The sequence below is a fragment of the Equus przewalskii genome, chromosome 26 (assembly GCF_037783145.1).
Source record: "Equus przewalskii isolate Varuska chromosome 26, EquPr2, whole genome shotgun sequence".
In the NCBI taxonomy this organism is placed as follows: Eukaryota; Metazoa; Chordata; class Mammalia; order Perissodactyla; family Equidae; genus Equus; species Equus przewalskii.
In genome coordinates this window covers 15302240-15318033 of record NC_091856.1, presented here as the reverse complement: position 1 = coordinate 15318033, position 15794 = coordinate 15302240, and the positions used below count along the sequence as shown (strand labels likewise).

Here is a 15794-nt window from a genome sequence, read left to right as displayed (position 1 = left end):
GAAAAAAATTACACAGAGTCCATGGATGTTAATTATGTAAATAAACCAACTTCTCCGTTTCTTTCCTGCTTACCCTCTCTCAACAGCATCTAATGAAGGGGAAATAATAATGAGTCTGGTACAGGTGGGAGGTAGGAGAGACACAGAAGTAAAGGGGGGGTGCGGTCCTGGGTAGGCATTCATCTCATAGCCAAAGTTCAATTGCTGTTTGACCCATAGTTTTCAATACAGCGAGATTTAATTTTCCTGAAATGTTCTGCAAGTTTCTTTGAACTAGACTTGACTCTGCATCAAGTTTTTAGATAACAAAGCAGTTCTCTACATGCTATATAGATCAGCGCTATCTGATGGAAATGTTCTGTATCTGTGCCATCCAATATGGTAGCCAATAGCCACATGTGGCTACTGAGCACTTGGAATTGGGCTAGTGTGGCTGAGAAACTAAATATTTCAGTTTCATTAATTTTAATTTAAATATCCTCATGGAACTAATGACTACCATATTGGACGGCACAGCTATAGACTGTTTCAGTCACTTCGTAAACAAGCAGACCAGAATGTGATTCCAAAGAACTGGACTAGCGTGGATTCAATCCATCAAGCTTTGTGGATCTACATAAGCTATGATCATATTTGTACCATGAAAGTCTACTTTGGTATAATTAAACTTCAAAGAGGCATTAGGTAAAAAAGAAAATGGCTTCTCAGGCCAATTAAAAGCAATCTGAGCATTTTGGTGCATCTTCAGGGTCATAGGTGCTCATAAATGAAATGAAAGGTGACAATACCGAGGATGAGTAGGCTCACCACTATTGGGGTAGGGCCTCCCTCCCTCTGGCTCACTGGAATAGTCTGTGGACTCCTGAGGGGAAACTTAGCCAATCTGCTCTAGCTTTAGTTTGATCAAGATGAGATCCACATGAAGGACATTTAGGTCGCCACCATATGAGAAATGGCTAGATTTCATGACATCTGCCAAAAGCAAGCCTGTGCATGCCAACCAATTACATTACTGTGGCATTAAGATTAGATTGTGCAGTTTCTGGTTTTAAAGAAAAGTCCAGCAGAGCCAACACTGGTTGGTTATCCAAACTGCAATGAAGGCTTTGCTTATTCTAAGAACAATCATTTTGGCAGGGGACAGTGGTGCTGGCAACTCCAGAGAAGCAAAGAGATGCAGGTTACAGGCAGCAGTGGGATAAGCAAATTCTTAGGTCTGGGGTTCCATCTTGACGTGATTCTCTGCACCTCTGACAAACGAATGGACTTCCCAGAGCTTTAGCCTGCTCTCCTCTGTGAAACCTTCCCCAGTCCTCCCAGCAGGGATGGCTAGACCTGACATGTAGGACAACTCAGTCATGTCTCCTGAATGGATGTTCATCAATAAGCACATAAGGCATATCATAAAGTGTCTTGCGTGTGTAAGCATAGCATGGTCACTTACTCAATATCTAAGAATAAGAAATCAGTAGGAGAAAAGTGTGCTTCCAAATGTGGTATAGTTAAATAGAAGATTCTTCTGGCCAATGCATGGTAACATGGTACTGAGACAGCGCTGGACTGGAACTGAAAGACCCGAGCTTTGTTTCTAGTTCCATCCCTGGAGTACGTTGCTGTTGTTCCTGGCATCTTGTGTCTCAACTTTCTTTATCTGTAAAATGGACACAGCACCTGCCCTGCTTTACAGGCTTTCTCAGGAGGCAGTACAGACTGTGAAGTCCAGGCAGGTCTAGTCCAGGCAGATTTCAATCCTAGTGATTATGTGACCTTGGGAAAGTTTACCCCTGTGTCTCAGTTCCCTTATATGTAAAACGGGAACAATAAAAACTACAGTACAGAGTTGGCCTGAGGAATAAGTGAGGTAATGTATTGTAAAGTGTTTAGCATAATTCCCGGTGCATAGTAAGTTCTCAAACAATAATTATTGCTATCATTACGTGAAGGGGCTTTATAAACTATGAAGTGGTATTCAAACTTCAGGCATTTGTATAAGGAGCTCTACATTGTGTAAAATGGTCCTCTGTTTGCCTTGCAGATTGCAGATACAAACTGAAAGGTTTACATAAAAACTAAAAATAAATCTAAAGTTCTAAAAAAAAACTGGTCCCCATCCTTTCGGATGTTCTTTGTCTTGTTATTCAAGCCCTGTTTTAATTCTCAATCATCTTGAGCAAATTTAGTTTACTCTGTTCTTCGGGAACCCATGTTACAATCCATCTATCCACCCATCTTACAGACATTTATTTGGTTCCTTTCAAGTATCAGGCACGGTACTCCATGTTGAGGATAGAAGAGTCTCTTTGCTCATGGAGCTTAGTCACAAACAGCATCATGGGCAACAAAAAAACTATTAATTATGTCCACATTTAGCGCAGCTTGGGTTGACTATCTACTTGTTGCAGCCCAAATAAGTCATGATCCTGAATGTCTGATGAAATCAAAAGTCTTTAGTAACGGCACAGACAAGAAAACAGACGGATCATTATTAAAATAGCCAGTGACCTGGCTGGGAAGTTGTCTTTGGGTTCACAAGGCTTTTGATCTAGGACTGGCTCAGGGGTGAAGCCCTCCTACAACTGGGCTTTTGAAGATTCAAAAGCCAAACCCTTGGGGAAGGTATTTGAATGAGCATTTGTTCCATAATTAATTCAGAGTCCTCTGTGTGTGTGTGTGTGTGTGTGTGTGTGTGTGTGTGATCTATAAATCTCTAGCAAATCTAGAGCTCCTGCTACTTTTATTACTGTGTATTAACTTTATTTCCTAAAGTCCATTCCTTTCCTTTCTGGGCAAAAGAAAGCACTTGCCTCTGGGGCTCTACTAACAGTAAACACTTAAATCACAAGAAGCATGAACCGCTCCTGTTTTAATCCTCACTGCTGCTCTATGGGATTCATACTATTATTACTCCCATTTTGCAGATGATGAAACTGAAGCACAGGGAGATTAAGTCACTTCATCAGTGTTATTCACTTGGGAGGAGGAAAAGCTAAGGATGGAACCCAGAACTCTGGGGGCCGAGTTGCTGCTGGCCTAGTGACTTAAGGATCATGGAGGAAGAAGCATCAGAAAGAGCAATAAACACTCTCCATAGAAATGGAGAGCGGAAAACATAGAAAATAATAGATAATAGAAAGAGCTGATTTAAGGTTTTCTCATTTTCACAAATTAATTCAGATTTAAGTCTGGTGGGGGAAAAAAAATCAATTCCCTTTGAACAACCCTCTAATATTAATTGTCTCTCTCTAATGCTTAGAGAATTCAAGTGAAATGCTTAACTTCAATTAGCAATCAACATAGACAATTTTATTTTGGGACGTGAAACAAAAGGCAGGTATGTTAAATAATATCAGTCACCTTATTTATATTAATATTTTATCTCCCTGTCTCCTCCTCAGTTGAAGATAGACAGGGACCCCGTTTTATCTTCCTTGGACATATTTGACCAGATTTTCATTATACTTAACTACGTTGATTCAAAGGGGATACGTACTTAGGGCCTAATTCTCAAAATGCCATCCCCTACATGAGACCCACAATTAGACATCGAGGAAGGTATGTGTAATGATATTCTCAATATTCATTTTGTCCCTTATGAAAAAAAATTACTGATAATCATCAGCTCACATCTATAGTTAACTAGAATTATTGTGCTAAATAGGGAGAATTTAAAAATATACTGTGTTATAGGTGAGCACAACCAATTTGAAGAATAATTTGCACTATGTAGTGAAGGTGAGGATATGTAAGCCCTACAACGAATACTTCTAATCATAGAGGGAGAAATTCTTCCATAGCTACACAAAGAGATATGCATGATAACATTCAGTGAAGCACTGTTTGTAATGGCAAAAAAAAAAAAAAACCAGAAACAACCTATATTTCCATCTCTAGGAGGATGAATAAATGGCAATATATTCATTCAATGGAATACTATACAGCAGTTGTAATGAATGACCTAGAGCCCTAAGTATCAACATGGCCACATTTAATAGCAATGCAGACAGAATGAAGGAAGGAGCTGTGGATACTACAACATGATATCATTTATAGAAAGTTTGAGAACATGCAAAACCATAACATATTATTTATAATATAAACATATGGAGTATAAGTATAGAAACATGCGTGGACATCATAAACACCAAATTCAAGAATATTGCCTCTCAAGAAAGGGAGAAATGGGAACTGGGAGAAGTAACAAGAGGGCTTGAGTGTATTTGCAATATTGACTTCTTTTTTGTAAATATTAAGCAAATACTATGAAATGATAAGAATGGACAAAGCTAGATACGTGGGCTTTATTGTTTAATTATGTCATATTATTTGGAACATTTGACTGCCAACTCCAGAACATTAGTGACTTTGTTTTGTTGACTGCTGTATTCTCAGGACCTAGGAAAGTGCCTGCTGCTTAACAGCCCCTCAATAAATTGTTAACTGAGCAAATGAATGAATGATTGTCTCTATAATTCTGTGTATTTGAAATAATTCTTTTAAAATAAAAACAATACAATGCTATAGAAACAAAAAACACGAAGAACACTGTGCTCTCTCATAGCAAAAAAATTAAAAATAGGAAAACATGGGGAAAAATGAAAAATATTGTGCTTTTTCACAGCACAGGTTTGTAAAATCTGTGTAAAAGGAAGTTGTAGGGGAAAGAAAGAGACTTGGGGAAATTCACTGCTTAAAGAAGCTTCCAAAACAAAAATATAGGTGTAAAGATTGGGGGAGGGGTAACTGGGATGGTTCACAGTTGGAGTAACTTATCCTAAAGCTACGGAATGGAGCTTTCTGGATTTGTGTTAAGGTAAACAAAGAATTGGACAGAATGAACAGCTCAGTCCTCTGGAGCTGTACTGTTTTCTGACTAGATCAGAGTGTATTTGCTATCAGTGCCTAAAGAAAGGAAAAAAATCCAAATAGCCCATTGGTTGTGCCCTCTAGTCCAAACATCTTCCAGATCCATGAGCAGGGCAAGGTCTTCTCCAACTCCACTGCACAGCACAGCAAAGCACAACAGCGTGTATCATTGTTGCATGTACAATAACATTTCGAGGCAGACCCCGGTTCAGAAAAGGCAGGAAGAAATCAATATGGACACGAGCTGCTTTCTTGCCCTTCTTATTCAACCCACCAAGAAATGGCAAACCACAACAGCATGCACCTGGGTCAGGCATGCAGGAAGACCAAGACAAACAAGCTGAAAAGTACCTCGGAAGTCACCTTGCAAGACAGTAACTTAGAGGTGTACTGGCAGAGAGGGAAAAGACCAGGGTTAGTACATGGCAGAGACACACTCACAGAACACCCCCGAGCTGGGAATCGGCACCATGCCGGGGGCAGACAGGAGGGGAAGTAACACCAGGAGACCATTACACACCCACGCCAAGATTTGCTTCATCTGATATTAGTTTATTTAAAAGCCTGTATCTTGTGGAGCAAGTAGATACTCTATTATTCCTTAATAGAAATATCAGATAAGCCATACTTTGTTAATTCAAGATTTGTTGCTTCTATTTTCTGCACTTTGAATTAACAAGATTCTCCTTGACCCCCACCTCCGCCGTAGGCAACCAGCTGTCCACCAGCAAGTCCTTGACAGCCATTTTGGATTTGCCAGAATCTGTAGCCTTTTCCTCTTGCTGTAGGCTTCTCTCAACCCCAAAGCTGTTGTGGAGCCTGTTGTCTCATGAAAAGAAGACCCTAACCACAGATGGGAGTTGGTTCGAATGCAAGGCTTGTGGAGATAGATTCTTGGAAGCTGACCTAAAACAAATTCCAGTTGTGCCAAGACCAGCACTTGAGAGCCTTGAATCTGGGGGCTAGAAGCCATTGAGCCCCCGATTTATGACCGTTCCCATGTCTCAACCACCTGCTCCAGGCACATTCCTGAAATTTATGAAATGCAGTTGCTCTAAAGGGTACAGGCCAGAAGGATGGCACTGCCTAGGGAGACCATGCGGCCTCCTTCAGCACTACCTCGGGGGCCCCGGATAAGTTCCTAAGAGTCGGGTGATCATTTAGGAACTAAAATGATCCCTTAGTTCCTATAGTAGACTAAAAGTCACGACAAGAAAAGCTCAGAAAAAAATGTCCTGGCTATGGGAAATGAGATAGAAGGATCAACTTCGGACAGCCCCCTCCAGAATTATGGCAATGACCTTGCATTTACACGGTGTTGGACACTGGGGGCACTGATTGGGTTTTGGCATCGGTAACCAGAGACTGGTTAGGTGGGAGCATACGTCCGTGATCCCTGACTGCTTCTTGCATGTAGCACTTAAAATACAGTTCTGGAATGATCAGGTTGATGACTGGGAGCTGATGAATTTGGAGCACTCTTCTTCTTTGCACCTTCCCAGAGTGGGAGAAACCCAAGAGAAAGCTGGGTAGCACAAAGTATCATTGATTGTGGCTGAGTTTCCCATAAAGCCTGGGGTGTGGGGGCTCTGGAGGCAGGCAGGCTTCCTTTACCCACTCAGTCAGAGTCCAGCCACAGTTCCCAAAAGGTGTCCTTGTCTGGAGGGAAATGTGTGCCAGGAATTCGTAGAAAAGTAGTAACTGCTAGCCCCTGGCTTTGCCATAACCCGGGGAAATTGATGAGATCTTCTCTTATTCCAAAGTCTGGTAGGAATGGCTGACAGACCTCTCAGTAACTATTCTTGGAGTGAGAGAGAGAAAGAGAGAACACAGGAAAAACCCACCAAGAGCAGATCCTGTGCTATAAGTGAGGATGGGGTTAAAAGCCCAACGGGCCTGAATTTGGGCTCAGGCCAGCATCTCTTCAACTGAGAAAGGGAAAGCAAATCCACTCACAAGTTCAAGAGCATCACTGACTCAAGGACTCATTGTCTTCTGCGGCTCAGGTTAGATTAGGAGTCCAACTGGCCAGAAAAACACCGTTGCCTTAATATACTTCTTCTGCAAGGCACCAAGAAATCCTTTAGGAAGCTATGATTCATCAGTCCCTCATCAGTTGCATGACTGACCAGAGATGGCAACAGGCCCAGATAAGCGGACATTTCCACATAAGAAAACATTTCCAAGTAAGAGAAGCCCACAGTAAGAGCAGGACTGCTGCATCTGGGTGTGCAGTGTGTGCACTGCACAAAAGCACCAGGCTGAGGGGATTGATGGGGTTGAAGCTCAATGCCCCCACGCCACTCACCAACTGTGTGGCTGGTGCAGGGCCACACCCTCACAGAGTTTTGAAAAAGGGTGCCTTTTTCTAATTCTCACAAAAGCCCTGTATAGGCTGGTAAACAGCATGGGGTAAGGAGATAGGGTTGGGGATAGCAACCCTCCTTACGGAAAAATTGGCTGAGGAGTCTGTTAATAAGCGGGGCCTGGCCGAAGTCTTGAGCTTGGAGACACTCGCTAGTGACCAAGCCACACAGAACAAGGAAGCCAGCCAGTTACTCTATTTTGTTTTTAGGTCTGCCTTCTCCTTCGGAAGCACAGAACATAATTATTTTCATTCAATTCAGAAAGACCTTGCTACTTTCTATGGGCAAACACATGGTCGGGTCCTGATCTTGTGTGAGGGACTTTTAAGTACCACCAAGTGACTTTTTGGAAGGAATATTGGCAGGTGGAGGTGCCAGGGCGACACCAGATCCAGGTGAGCCATGTGAAGCTCTTAAAGGGTGGAGAATCTAAGAAGCCACAATTGACCCTGGGATTGGAGAATGAGAATGGAGCCAGGAGAACAGAACTAGCAGCTTCTGGGGCAGGGGAACCAGTTAGACAACTGAAGCATGAAGCAATCCATCTGCTCCCTGTTATTATCCTTCGAGAAGAGAAACAATTAGATGAGAGACTAATGGATGATCCAAGAAAAAATGAAGCCCTGTGCATCCCTACAGGTAAACTTCAACACATTCCCCAGTGATTGACACAGATACAATAGAAAGATCTCCTGAATCAAAAGAGCGAAGAGGGAGGGAAACACGACTCTGAAATAAAGTGAAATTATCATCTGGCTGATGATCACAAATTTGCTTTAGAAGAAATCTGAGTATGCATTTGCATATTTGGGTCTTACAAGAGGAGTTAGTGGACTGGAGAGATTTTGCTCTGTTCCTAAAAGTTTGCAACAGCAACAGACTTGGTCCTCTTGTAATATCATTAACAGGACAAAACACTTAGCCTTGAATGCGAGAGCTGGGGATATTAACAGCTTGGTTAGTTATTAGGTTTCTCCCTTCCTAAATGTTTATTTACTGGAGAAAAATGGAGACAGGAGGCTGCCACTTCGTTGTATAAGTGATGGGCCAACCATTTATTAAAAGGCTGATTCCAAGCGGCCTCCTCAATGCAAAGGGGGAGTCCAACCCGGTTGGAGGAGGGTCAGAGTTTGGGCAAACGAGGCTTCCAGCCTCCGCCTATGAAATGGGGAAGGGTGGGCTCTTTACTTGTGTGTGTAGTATTTTCCTCTAATATCTGCACTTCAATACAAAGGGCATACACAAGAGATACGGAGAGTGTGCTTCCAAAACGCTCACGTGGGTCACACGCAAGGTGGCGACCTTTGTCCTTCCTCCTCCACACCAGAATGAGAGGGGTCCACTCAGCTAACTTCCACCAAAGCTACTGATGTGTGGTGTGGAATCATCGGAGAAAAGAAGCAAGCCTCGCAGAGCACTAAGCTTCAGGACGGTCCCAGGCTCCAGAAAATACCTAAAGGTAAACTGCATGTTTTCAGTGGGGCTGCAAAGGAGGGGTGGCTAAAGGGACTCGGTGCGCGGGAGAAATTCTAAGAGCTTAGGAGGACCCACAGCCATGGAAATGTCTGCAGTAGCCACCGAGGGCCGTGCCCCAGGCCACTGTGCAATTACAGGGAATAGCCCAGAATGCCCCAGCCTGACAGAGTAGCAGAGTAGCTGAGTATTCCAAGCAGTTTAGGTGCAAACCCAAGAGAGAACAAGTGAGTTGTCCGGCTGCTATCAATGTGTTTGCTTTTGTGCTTTCTTTACCACTAAGTATTTTGCAAGCAACCCTCAGTACCTGGCTTCAACTCCAGAAATCCTTTAACTTAGCCAATGAGGATAGGAAAGGCAGTAAGTCAGCGTGGAATTCCTACTGTGAGCCCCGGAGTACTCAAGTTTAAGGTGACCAAATAATTTATCATCCAAACTGGTGTACTTTTAAGAGGGAAAGGGGATGCATTAATAATGACACCAGGACAGGACTGACCCAAGAAAACTGGGTAGTATCCTCAACAGACCCAAGCTATTTGTGACCTAAGTATAACGGTGGGGGAGGTGCGGCAAGAAGACACTGAGGCCAGCAGTCTCCTAGGAGGTTGGCATGGAACCCTGAGGCTGATCCCCAGGCTCCTGGCTGTGCAGGCTGTGTGGAACAATGGCTCTTAAGTCTCTTGCTGGAGAAAGAAACCACAGAGCAGATGACTTCCTTCATGGTTAACGTGAATGTCATGTGCAAAGTTATCCGGGTTGAGGATAGCCGGGTAGCCGTGTGGTTTTTAACTGTCACTTTAACTGCCTCTCTCCTGCCAAACTGTACACACAGCTTAACAGCCCCAAAAACACTTAGTCTTTGGAGCACTGCGTAACATTTAAAGGGATTGCCCGGAGTAGACGTTGAAGGAATGGCATCGTGACGGTTCTTGAGAGAAATCAAATCTCTACAGGGCAGGCAAGCGAGGGCAGAAACCAGCTCCCTGGCGTGGGGATGATTTCTGGGTGTTTATGTCCTTCTTTCCATGTTGTCCTTATATGTTGGACACATCAGTCATCTCATGCACCAGCCTTGCCAGCGGGCTCAAACTATACTTGGCAGCAAAAGGAGCTGCTCCTTGCATGATCGTTTTGGAGAAACAAGGCAAAAACCCAAACCCGACTCTAGGCATGTTAAACCACACATTTGAAAATTGGTTTTGGAACCACGATGCTGGCCAGACAAACACATACACATCGTGCCTGAACTGGAATACCGTCCGCCACGCTGACATTCGCCCTCGGAGAAGTGAAAGAGGAAAGGAGGAAAAACTTACACTACTATCATCCATTCTCTCGCGCCTTTTAGATTTGTGTGTCTCATAGTCTTCCATGAGGGTCTGCATCAGATTCTTGGGCCGCTGGGATCCGGCAGCCTCTTCGGGGGCTAAGTCAGGCTGCAAGCTGGGGCCTTCAGGTGTGGGGGATGGAGGAGGTTTGACTTTCTCTATTTTCCCTGAAACAACACGAAGAGAACACCCCTTCTAAGCTCGTCTGCTCATGACTGCTTTCAGACAGAAGAGAAAACCGGCAAAAACTCAACCAACCTCTGACACAGAGAGCGTGGTACCAGATGATGGTTAAGCGCAGGTCATTTTATTACAGGGAGCAAAGCACTTAAGGATAATGTCACAAACCCATCCAACAGAGACCTCAAGGACACCAGTGTTAAGCCAGTTAGACCAAAGAGGCCTGTCAAGCACTTTGCAAACATATGTTAGACAGACAGACAGACAGACACTGGCTTCAGTTGTTGGGGGACATGTATTCTATTACAGATCCTAGAATTAGACTGTCAGAGGTGGTGGTCCCTTTGAGCCTTAGAGACCCACTTCTTACAGACGAGAAAACTGAGGCTCTGCAAAGGGAAGACTGTGCTGAGGTCACCAGGGGCCAGCAATGGTACCCAGGTCTCCTGGTTTCCTTACCAAGTTCTTTCCTCTCTATCAGAGGCCACCAATCATCAGCTGACCCGCTCAGGCTTTTTGCACGGACAGCACAGTGCTGTAAAACCTTTGAACGCGAATGAGGCTTGTTCTTGCCAAGTCACCCCATTCTTACACTAGCCAGCTTCATTCTTTACCTTACCTGCCAGGGTCCGGAAAGCATTTGGGTTTGAGATCCCTAGACTTTAAGGAATAAACGCCAACAAAGGCAGCTTCAGTGTTGTAGAAAAGGTGTGTACCAGACTGGGAAAAAGTGAGATGTTAGCTTCTGAGATGCCCTACAGGAATTCTCAGGAGAAGATCAGGTCAATAATAAACGTGGTGTTGTGACTCTCGGCGCTTTCCCTAAGACCACCTGCATCCTTCCCTTTTGGGAAATGCCTGGCCTGGGTTCTGGCCCATCAAGGGGTGGGTTTGATTGCCACAGAGTGCCAAATGCACCTCTGAGACGTACCTTTGGGGGAACAGTCATGATTTTTCCAACTATGCCCTTTGTGGGAGACAAAGGTTCTGCAAAAACAGAATGAGGAGAAACACACCAAAAAATGAGACCATTCAAGTCCAAAAGATTGGAAACTGCCAAGGGGAGATTAAAGGTCCATTTGACCCCTTCCAGTCCCAAGCTGAAGGTCACTCATCTTTCTTCGTCTTACTCCCGTGACTTTGACCTTGGCAACTACCCGATGTAGCTGGAATCACAAGGGAGCCTGGGGTCTGTGTCTCTATGTGGGCTGCTACAGCCCTTGTCTGGGTATAGCTCCTTTGGATGGGAGTTGGACATCCCCCTAGAGTTTAGAAAACCCAAGTTTTAATTCCTGCTCTTCCACGAACTAACTTCCACATGGTTGAGTATAGACAATCATTTAATGTTCCCCCTTTAAACTTAGGCTGATCACTTAAGTTCTCCAAGCTTCAACCTCCCTAGCTATAAAGTGAGAGTTTTGGAAGAACCTGTCTTTGAGGTCTCTTCTAACTCAAACATTTTGCTATTTTATCAAATACATTTAGCAGGAAGATCAACCCTTATTGGTTAAAAAAAAGCATATGGTCATCATATTTGGCAATTAGGTGGGAAGTCGTTTTTAATACACAGAACAGGGAGTTCCATCTGCAGGAGTCATCATTGCATTAGTAACAGTGAAACTCATTGCCTTGACCCTAAATTACCCAGGTCATTAAAAAAAAATCTTTTGATATTAACAGTAAGGTAATAAATATTTCAAAGCCCCCGTATTCACTAGAAATAGTTTCTATTTTTTCTTATGGAAATTAGGGAGTGCTATAATGACTCCTATACACCCATCAACTATATTAAACATTTATCAAGATTTTACCACACCTGCTCCATCTATCCATCTATTCTTCCTCCCTCCCGTCCTTCCTTCTTAATACTGAAATATTTTAAGCAATCCCAGGCCTCAAGGAATATCACCTCTGCATACTTAATACGTATCTCTAAATATTCAGATGGACTTTTTAAACAAAGGTTTGAGAAACAATATAGGACAGCGGGGAGCATGCCAGCCCTGGAGCCAGCCTGCCTGAGTTGGAATCCACGACTTAGCAGCTAAATAACCTTCAGCAAGTTACTCACTGTTTTCCTATCTCAGTGTCCTCATCTGCAAAATGGGTATGATGATAGAGCTATCCACCTCAGACAGTTGGTATAGGGACTAAGTTTACATTTGTAAAGTTAATATTTAGAACTACAAGCATCCAATCAATCTAGTTACTACTTATTTGGAATCTCAAAGAATAATAGGTCTGTAGAGTGAGGAGGAGCAATTTCATGGGTATTCTGCATAAAATTTTCACAACTCTTCTAGAAGTAGAAATAGACACCTAACTGCCGGGTAGATCATTTTCCAATTGGCCTCTCAGGTGTCCAAATCATTTCCCGCAGCCGCTCCTCCATCATTAAACTTCTAGAAAGCGCAGTCTCCGTTCATTGCCTCAACTCTCATCCTTTCCCATGTACCACACTGGGACCCCTGAGTCACAGTACCTTATTCACACTGCTGTGAAAGCCTTTTTCACGTACTGATTTGTATCATATCTGGCTGTTTAAGCTTCTCTTCTCAGTTAAGCTATGAAGTCACTGGAGGATAGAAACCATTTCAATCGTCTACAAACCCCTTAATTCATTTGAATATAAACTCCATTAAGGCAGGACCTTGTCTGTCCTGGTTACTGCTGGATCCCAGCACCAACTGTGGTATTTGGCACAAGGTAGGAGTTCGAGTTTGTTGAATGAACCGGTAAGTACACTATGAAATATACATGGCAGCCACTTATTAAATACTTATGCATTGGGACAGAATTCTCAATAGAGAATCTGAGGGAAGAGTTTAAATGTCTTCATTAAAATGCATGAAATAAAACAACCTTGGTCTACAGGGTCATTAGACCATGGAGACTCAGATGCTAATGCCAGCCCAAGTTACATTAGCTAGTAACAATCAGAGTTAGGTCTGGTCTGGAACCCAAATCAAGTTGATTATGGCTAAATTATGTGATGGGACATATGCTGAAAGAGAAGTTTAAAGAAGGCAAAGGGTTGCTACAGAGAAGTGGTCAATCATTAAACATGGAAGACATTTCCCGCTTATTTCTTAATATTCCAGCAAAATGAAACCCATCCCTGGAGCGAGTTTGACCGGTTACAGCCACTAGAGGTCAGAGGAGTAACAGGAAAGAAAGACGGGCTTAGCAGGTCTGGAGCAGACACTTCTAAAGAGGAGGGGACTGAGAAGTCTTTGAGGGAACAGGAGGTTTCAGATAATCAAGCCCACCTCCGAGCCTCAGGAGAAGTTGTCACAGGTCCCCCGAGGAAGGAGATGCCACGACCCATCCCAGGACTTCTGGCCTTCGGTCTGCTTGGTATCAGGGAAGTCAACTTGGTCTAGCTTCTCTGCTGGGCCCCGTGATCTCGAACCATCCTCCCCCGGGCTCCAGTATGGTTCAAACCATGCCCTGGAATTCTATGCACCATCTTAGGAATCACACAGACTGCCAAAAGGCTAGAGAGGGGCATGTTCCACACCCAACATCTTCCTCAGAAGGCCCTAGGTTGCAGCTAGTGGTCCGCTAGATTAGGATGGTGGAAAAACTTCTAATGTTCTAATGCTCTTCCCCAGTGTAGACACTGCAGACATCCCCGTTGTTTGGGCTTTGGGGATCATCACGTGAATGTGATGCAAATGGTCTGTGCCTCAGGCCTGGGAAGTCATCTCATCCTTGTCTGTGGCCCTGTAAGACCCTTGAAATGCCTTGACCTTGAGGATATACCCCATAAAACTCCCCAAATGGTGAAGGTTATCTTTGCTGCTCATCGGCCTGCGTCTCACCCAGCACTTCCCTAGTACTCCCAGGTTCCATCCCCACTGGTCCCATCGACAGTTGCCTTCATTGATGTTTATTCTCCTGGTGAATGACTGAATAGCTCATGATAGCTGAAAGTGGCCTCTAGTTTCAATGATAAGCATCCTGCCATCTAGTTTCTCGCCTAGGCTGAACACTCTACAGAATAATTCTCTGGAAAGACCCCAGTCACTGTCCCTGGGAAACGCCATGAGCAGAAAGTGCATGCAGACCTGTTTTGGTCTTGGCCAAAGGCTGGTACCTGACCTTTATAGAGCAGAGAGCGGGTGCCACATGAGCTCTGTGACCGACATAAGGAACCAACAGACAAAGCCAGACTGGAATTCTGAGTGGAAGGTAGAAAACATTCTTGAGTTTACTTCATTAATACCTTTTTGTTCAAACTATTCCATTTAGAGTAATTTTAGACTTACTTTTAAAGGTGTGTGAGGGTAAGCAACTTCACTTGGCTGGGATGATTCTAAAGCTGTTTCTAAAATTATGTCCTGGGGCCAGCCCCATGGCCTGCTGGTTAAGTTCGGCATGTTCCACTTTGGTGGCCTGGGTTCATGGGTTTGGATCCCAGGTGTGGACCTACACCACTTGTCAGCCATGCTGTGACGGTAACCCACATACAAAATAGAGAAAGACCGGCACAGATGTTAGCTCAGGGCTGATCTTCCTCAAACAAAAAAAGAGGAAGATTGGCAGCAGATCTTAGCTCAGGGTGAATCTTCCTCAGAAAAAAGCATACTAAAATTGTGTCCTATTACCTTAGCTTTGTAAGATGGTACTCAACGCTGCAAACAAAGTCACTGGTCACATAAGCTTGGGTGACACTGGATTAAAGAAAGCTTTAAAAAAGAAAAAGGAGATGGATTTCTTTACCAGAGAACTTCCCTAAGGTTTTAGTGCTAACAGGATTGTGAATCTCTGATTCAGGGATGGGTGTTCAGCATTTCTCAAATTTATCTAACCAGAGAAAATCACTTCATAGGATCCCTGTTCAATCACAAGGAAAACAATTTGGGAACTACTGTTCCCTAGTGTATACTACTTAACCAGCTCCCGAGGAACTTTTGGGTAAAAGCTCAGCAAATAATTAAGTATGGGTACAAAGCTTACGTACAAGAATTTTCACCATCATATTTTCCTATAAGGATACATGTGGAAACAGCCAAGATATGCGACTATAGGAGAAGGGCTACATTAGTTGTGGCTCATTCAGATGACGAAGTATTTATTTAGCCATTGCAAATCATCTTTTATTTTTGTCTCTCAAATTTAGAGGAACAAAGTCATGGGAAAATATTCAAAAAGCTTTAAGAGAAAAAGCAGGTTACAAAAGCAGATGTATAGCACCTAGTTAAGATGCAGGCTCCAGAGCCAGACTGCCTGGGTTCAAACTGTGGTCTGCCACTTATTATTGGTGGGAAAGAAAGCAAAAGAGTATGCACGACACGTGGTAGAAACCCAGTTGGTCTAAGATGACCAGTCTTGTGGTGGCAGAATAATGGCGTCCACAAAGATGTCTAAGTCTTAACCTCCCAAACCTGTGAATAATGTTGTCTTATATGGCAAAAGGACTTTGAAAGGGTGATTAAGCTAAGGACTTTGAGACGGGAAGGGTATTCTGGATTACCCAGTTGGGCTGGATGTAATCACAAGCGTCCTTATAACAGGGAAGCAGGAGGGTCAGAGAGAGACAGAGATTTAGAGATGCTACCCTGCTCACTTGGAAGATGGA

At 43.6% G+C, this 15794-nt stretch overlaps 1 protein-coding gene across 32 annotated transcripts in view; it reads right to left on the bottom strand.

The window, feature by feature from the left end:
- Nucleotides 1-15794, bottom strand: part of PALM2AKAP2 (PALM2 and AKAP2 fusion) — a 467702-nt gene that overhangs the window by 20759 nt on the left and 431149 nt on the right. For 17 of the 32 annotated variants that reach the window (XM_070594973.1, XM_070594981.1, XM_070594978.1 and 14 more), the window contains 2 exons: nucleotides 10019-10197; nucleotides 5215-5253 (listed from right to left, as the gene is read on the bottom strand). The exons of 2 other annotated variants lie outside the window; for them this stretch is intronic. In XM_070594973.1, the coding sequence (XP_070451074.1) occupies nucleotides 5215-5253; nucleotides 10019-10197 (218 nt within the window). The remainder of the gene's footprint in view (nucleotides 1-5214; nucleotides 5254-10018; nucleotides 10198-15794) is intronic. 13 more of the 32 variants (XM_008513657.2, XM_008513646.2, XM_008513665.2 and 10 more) reach the window with 1 other exon arrangement.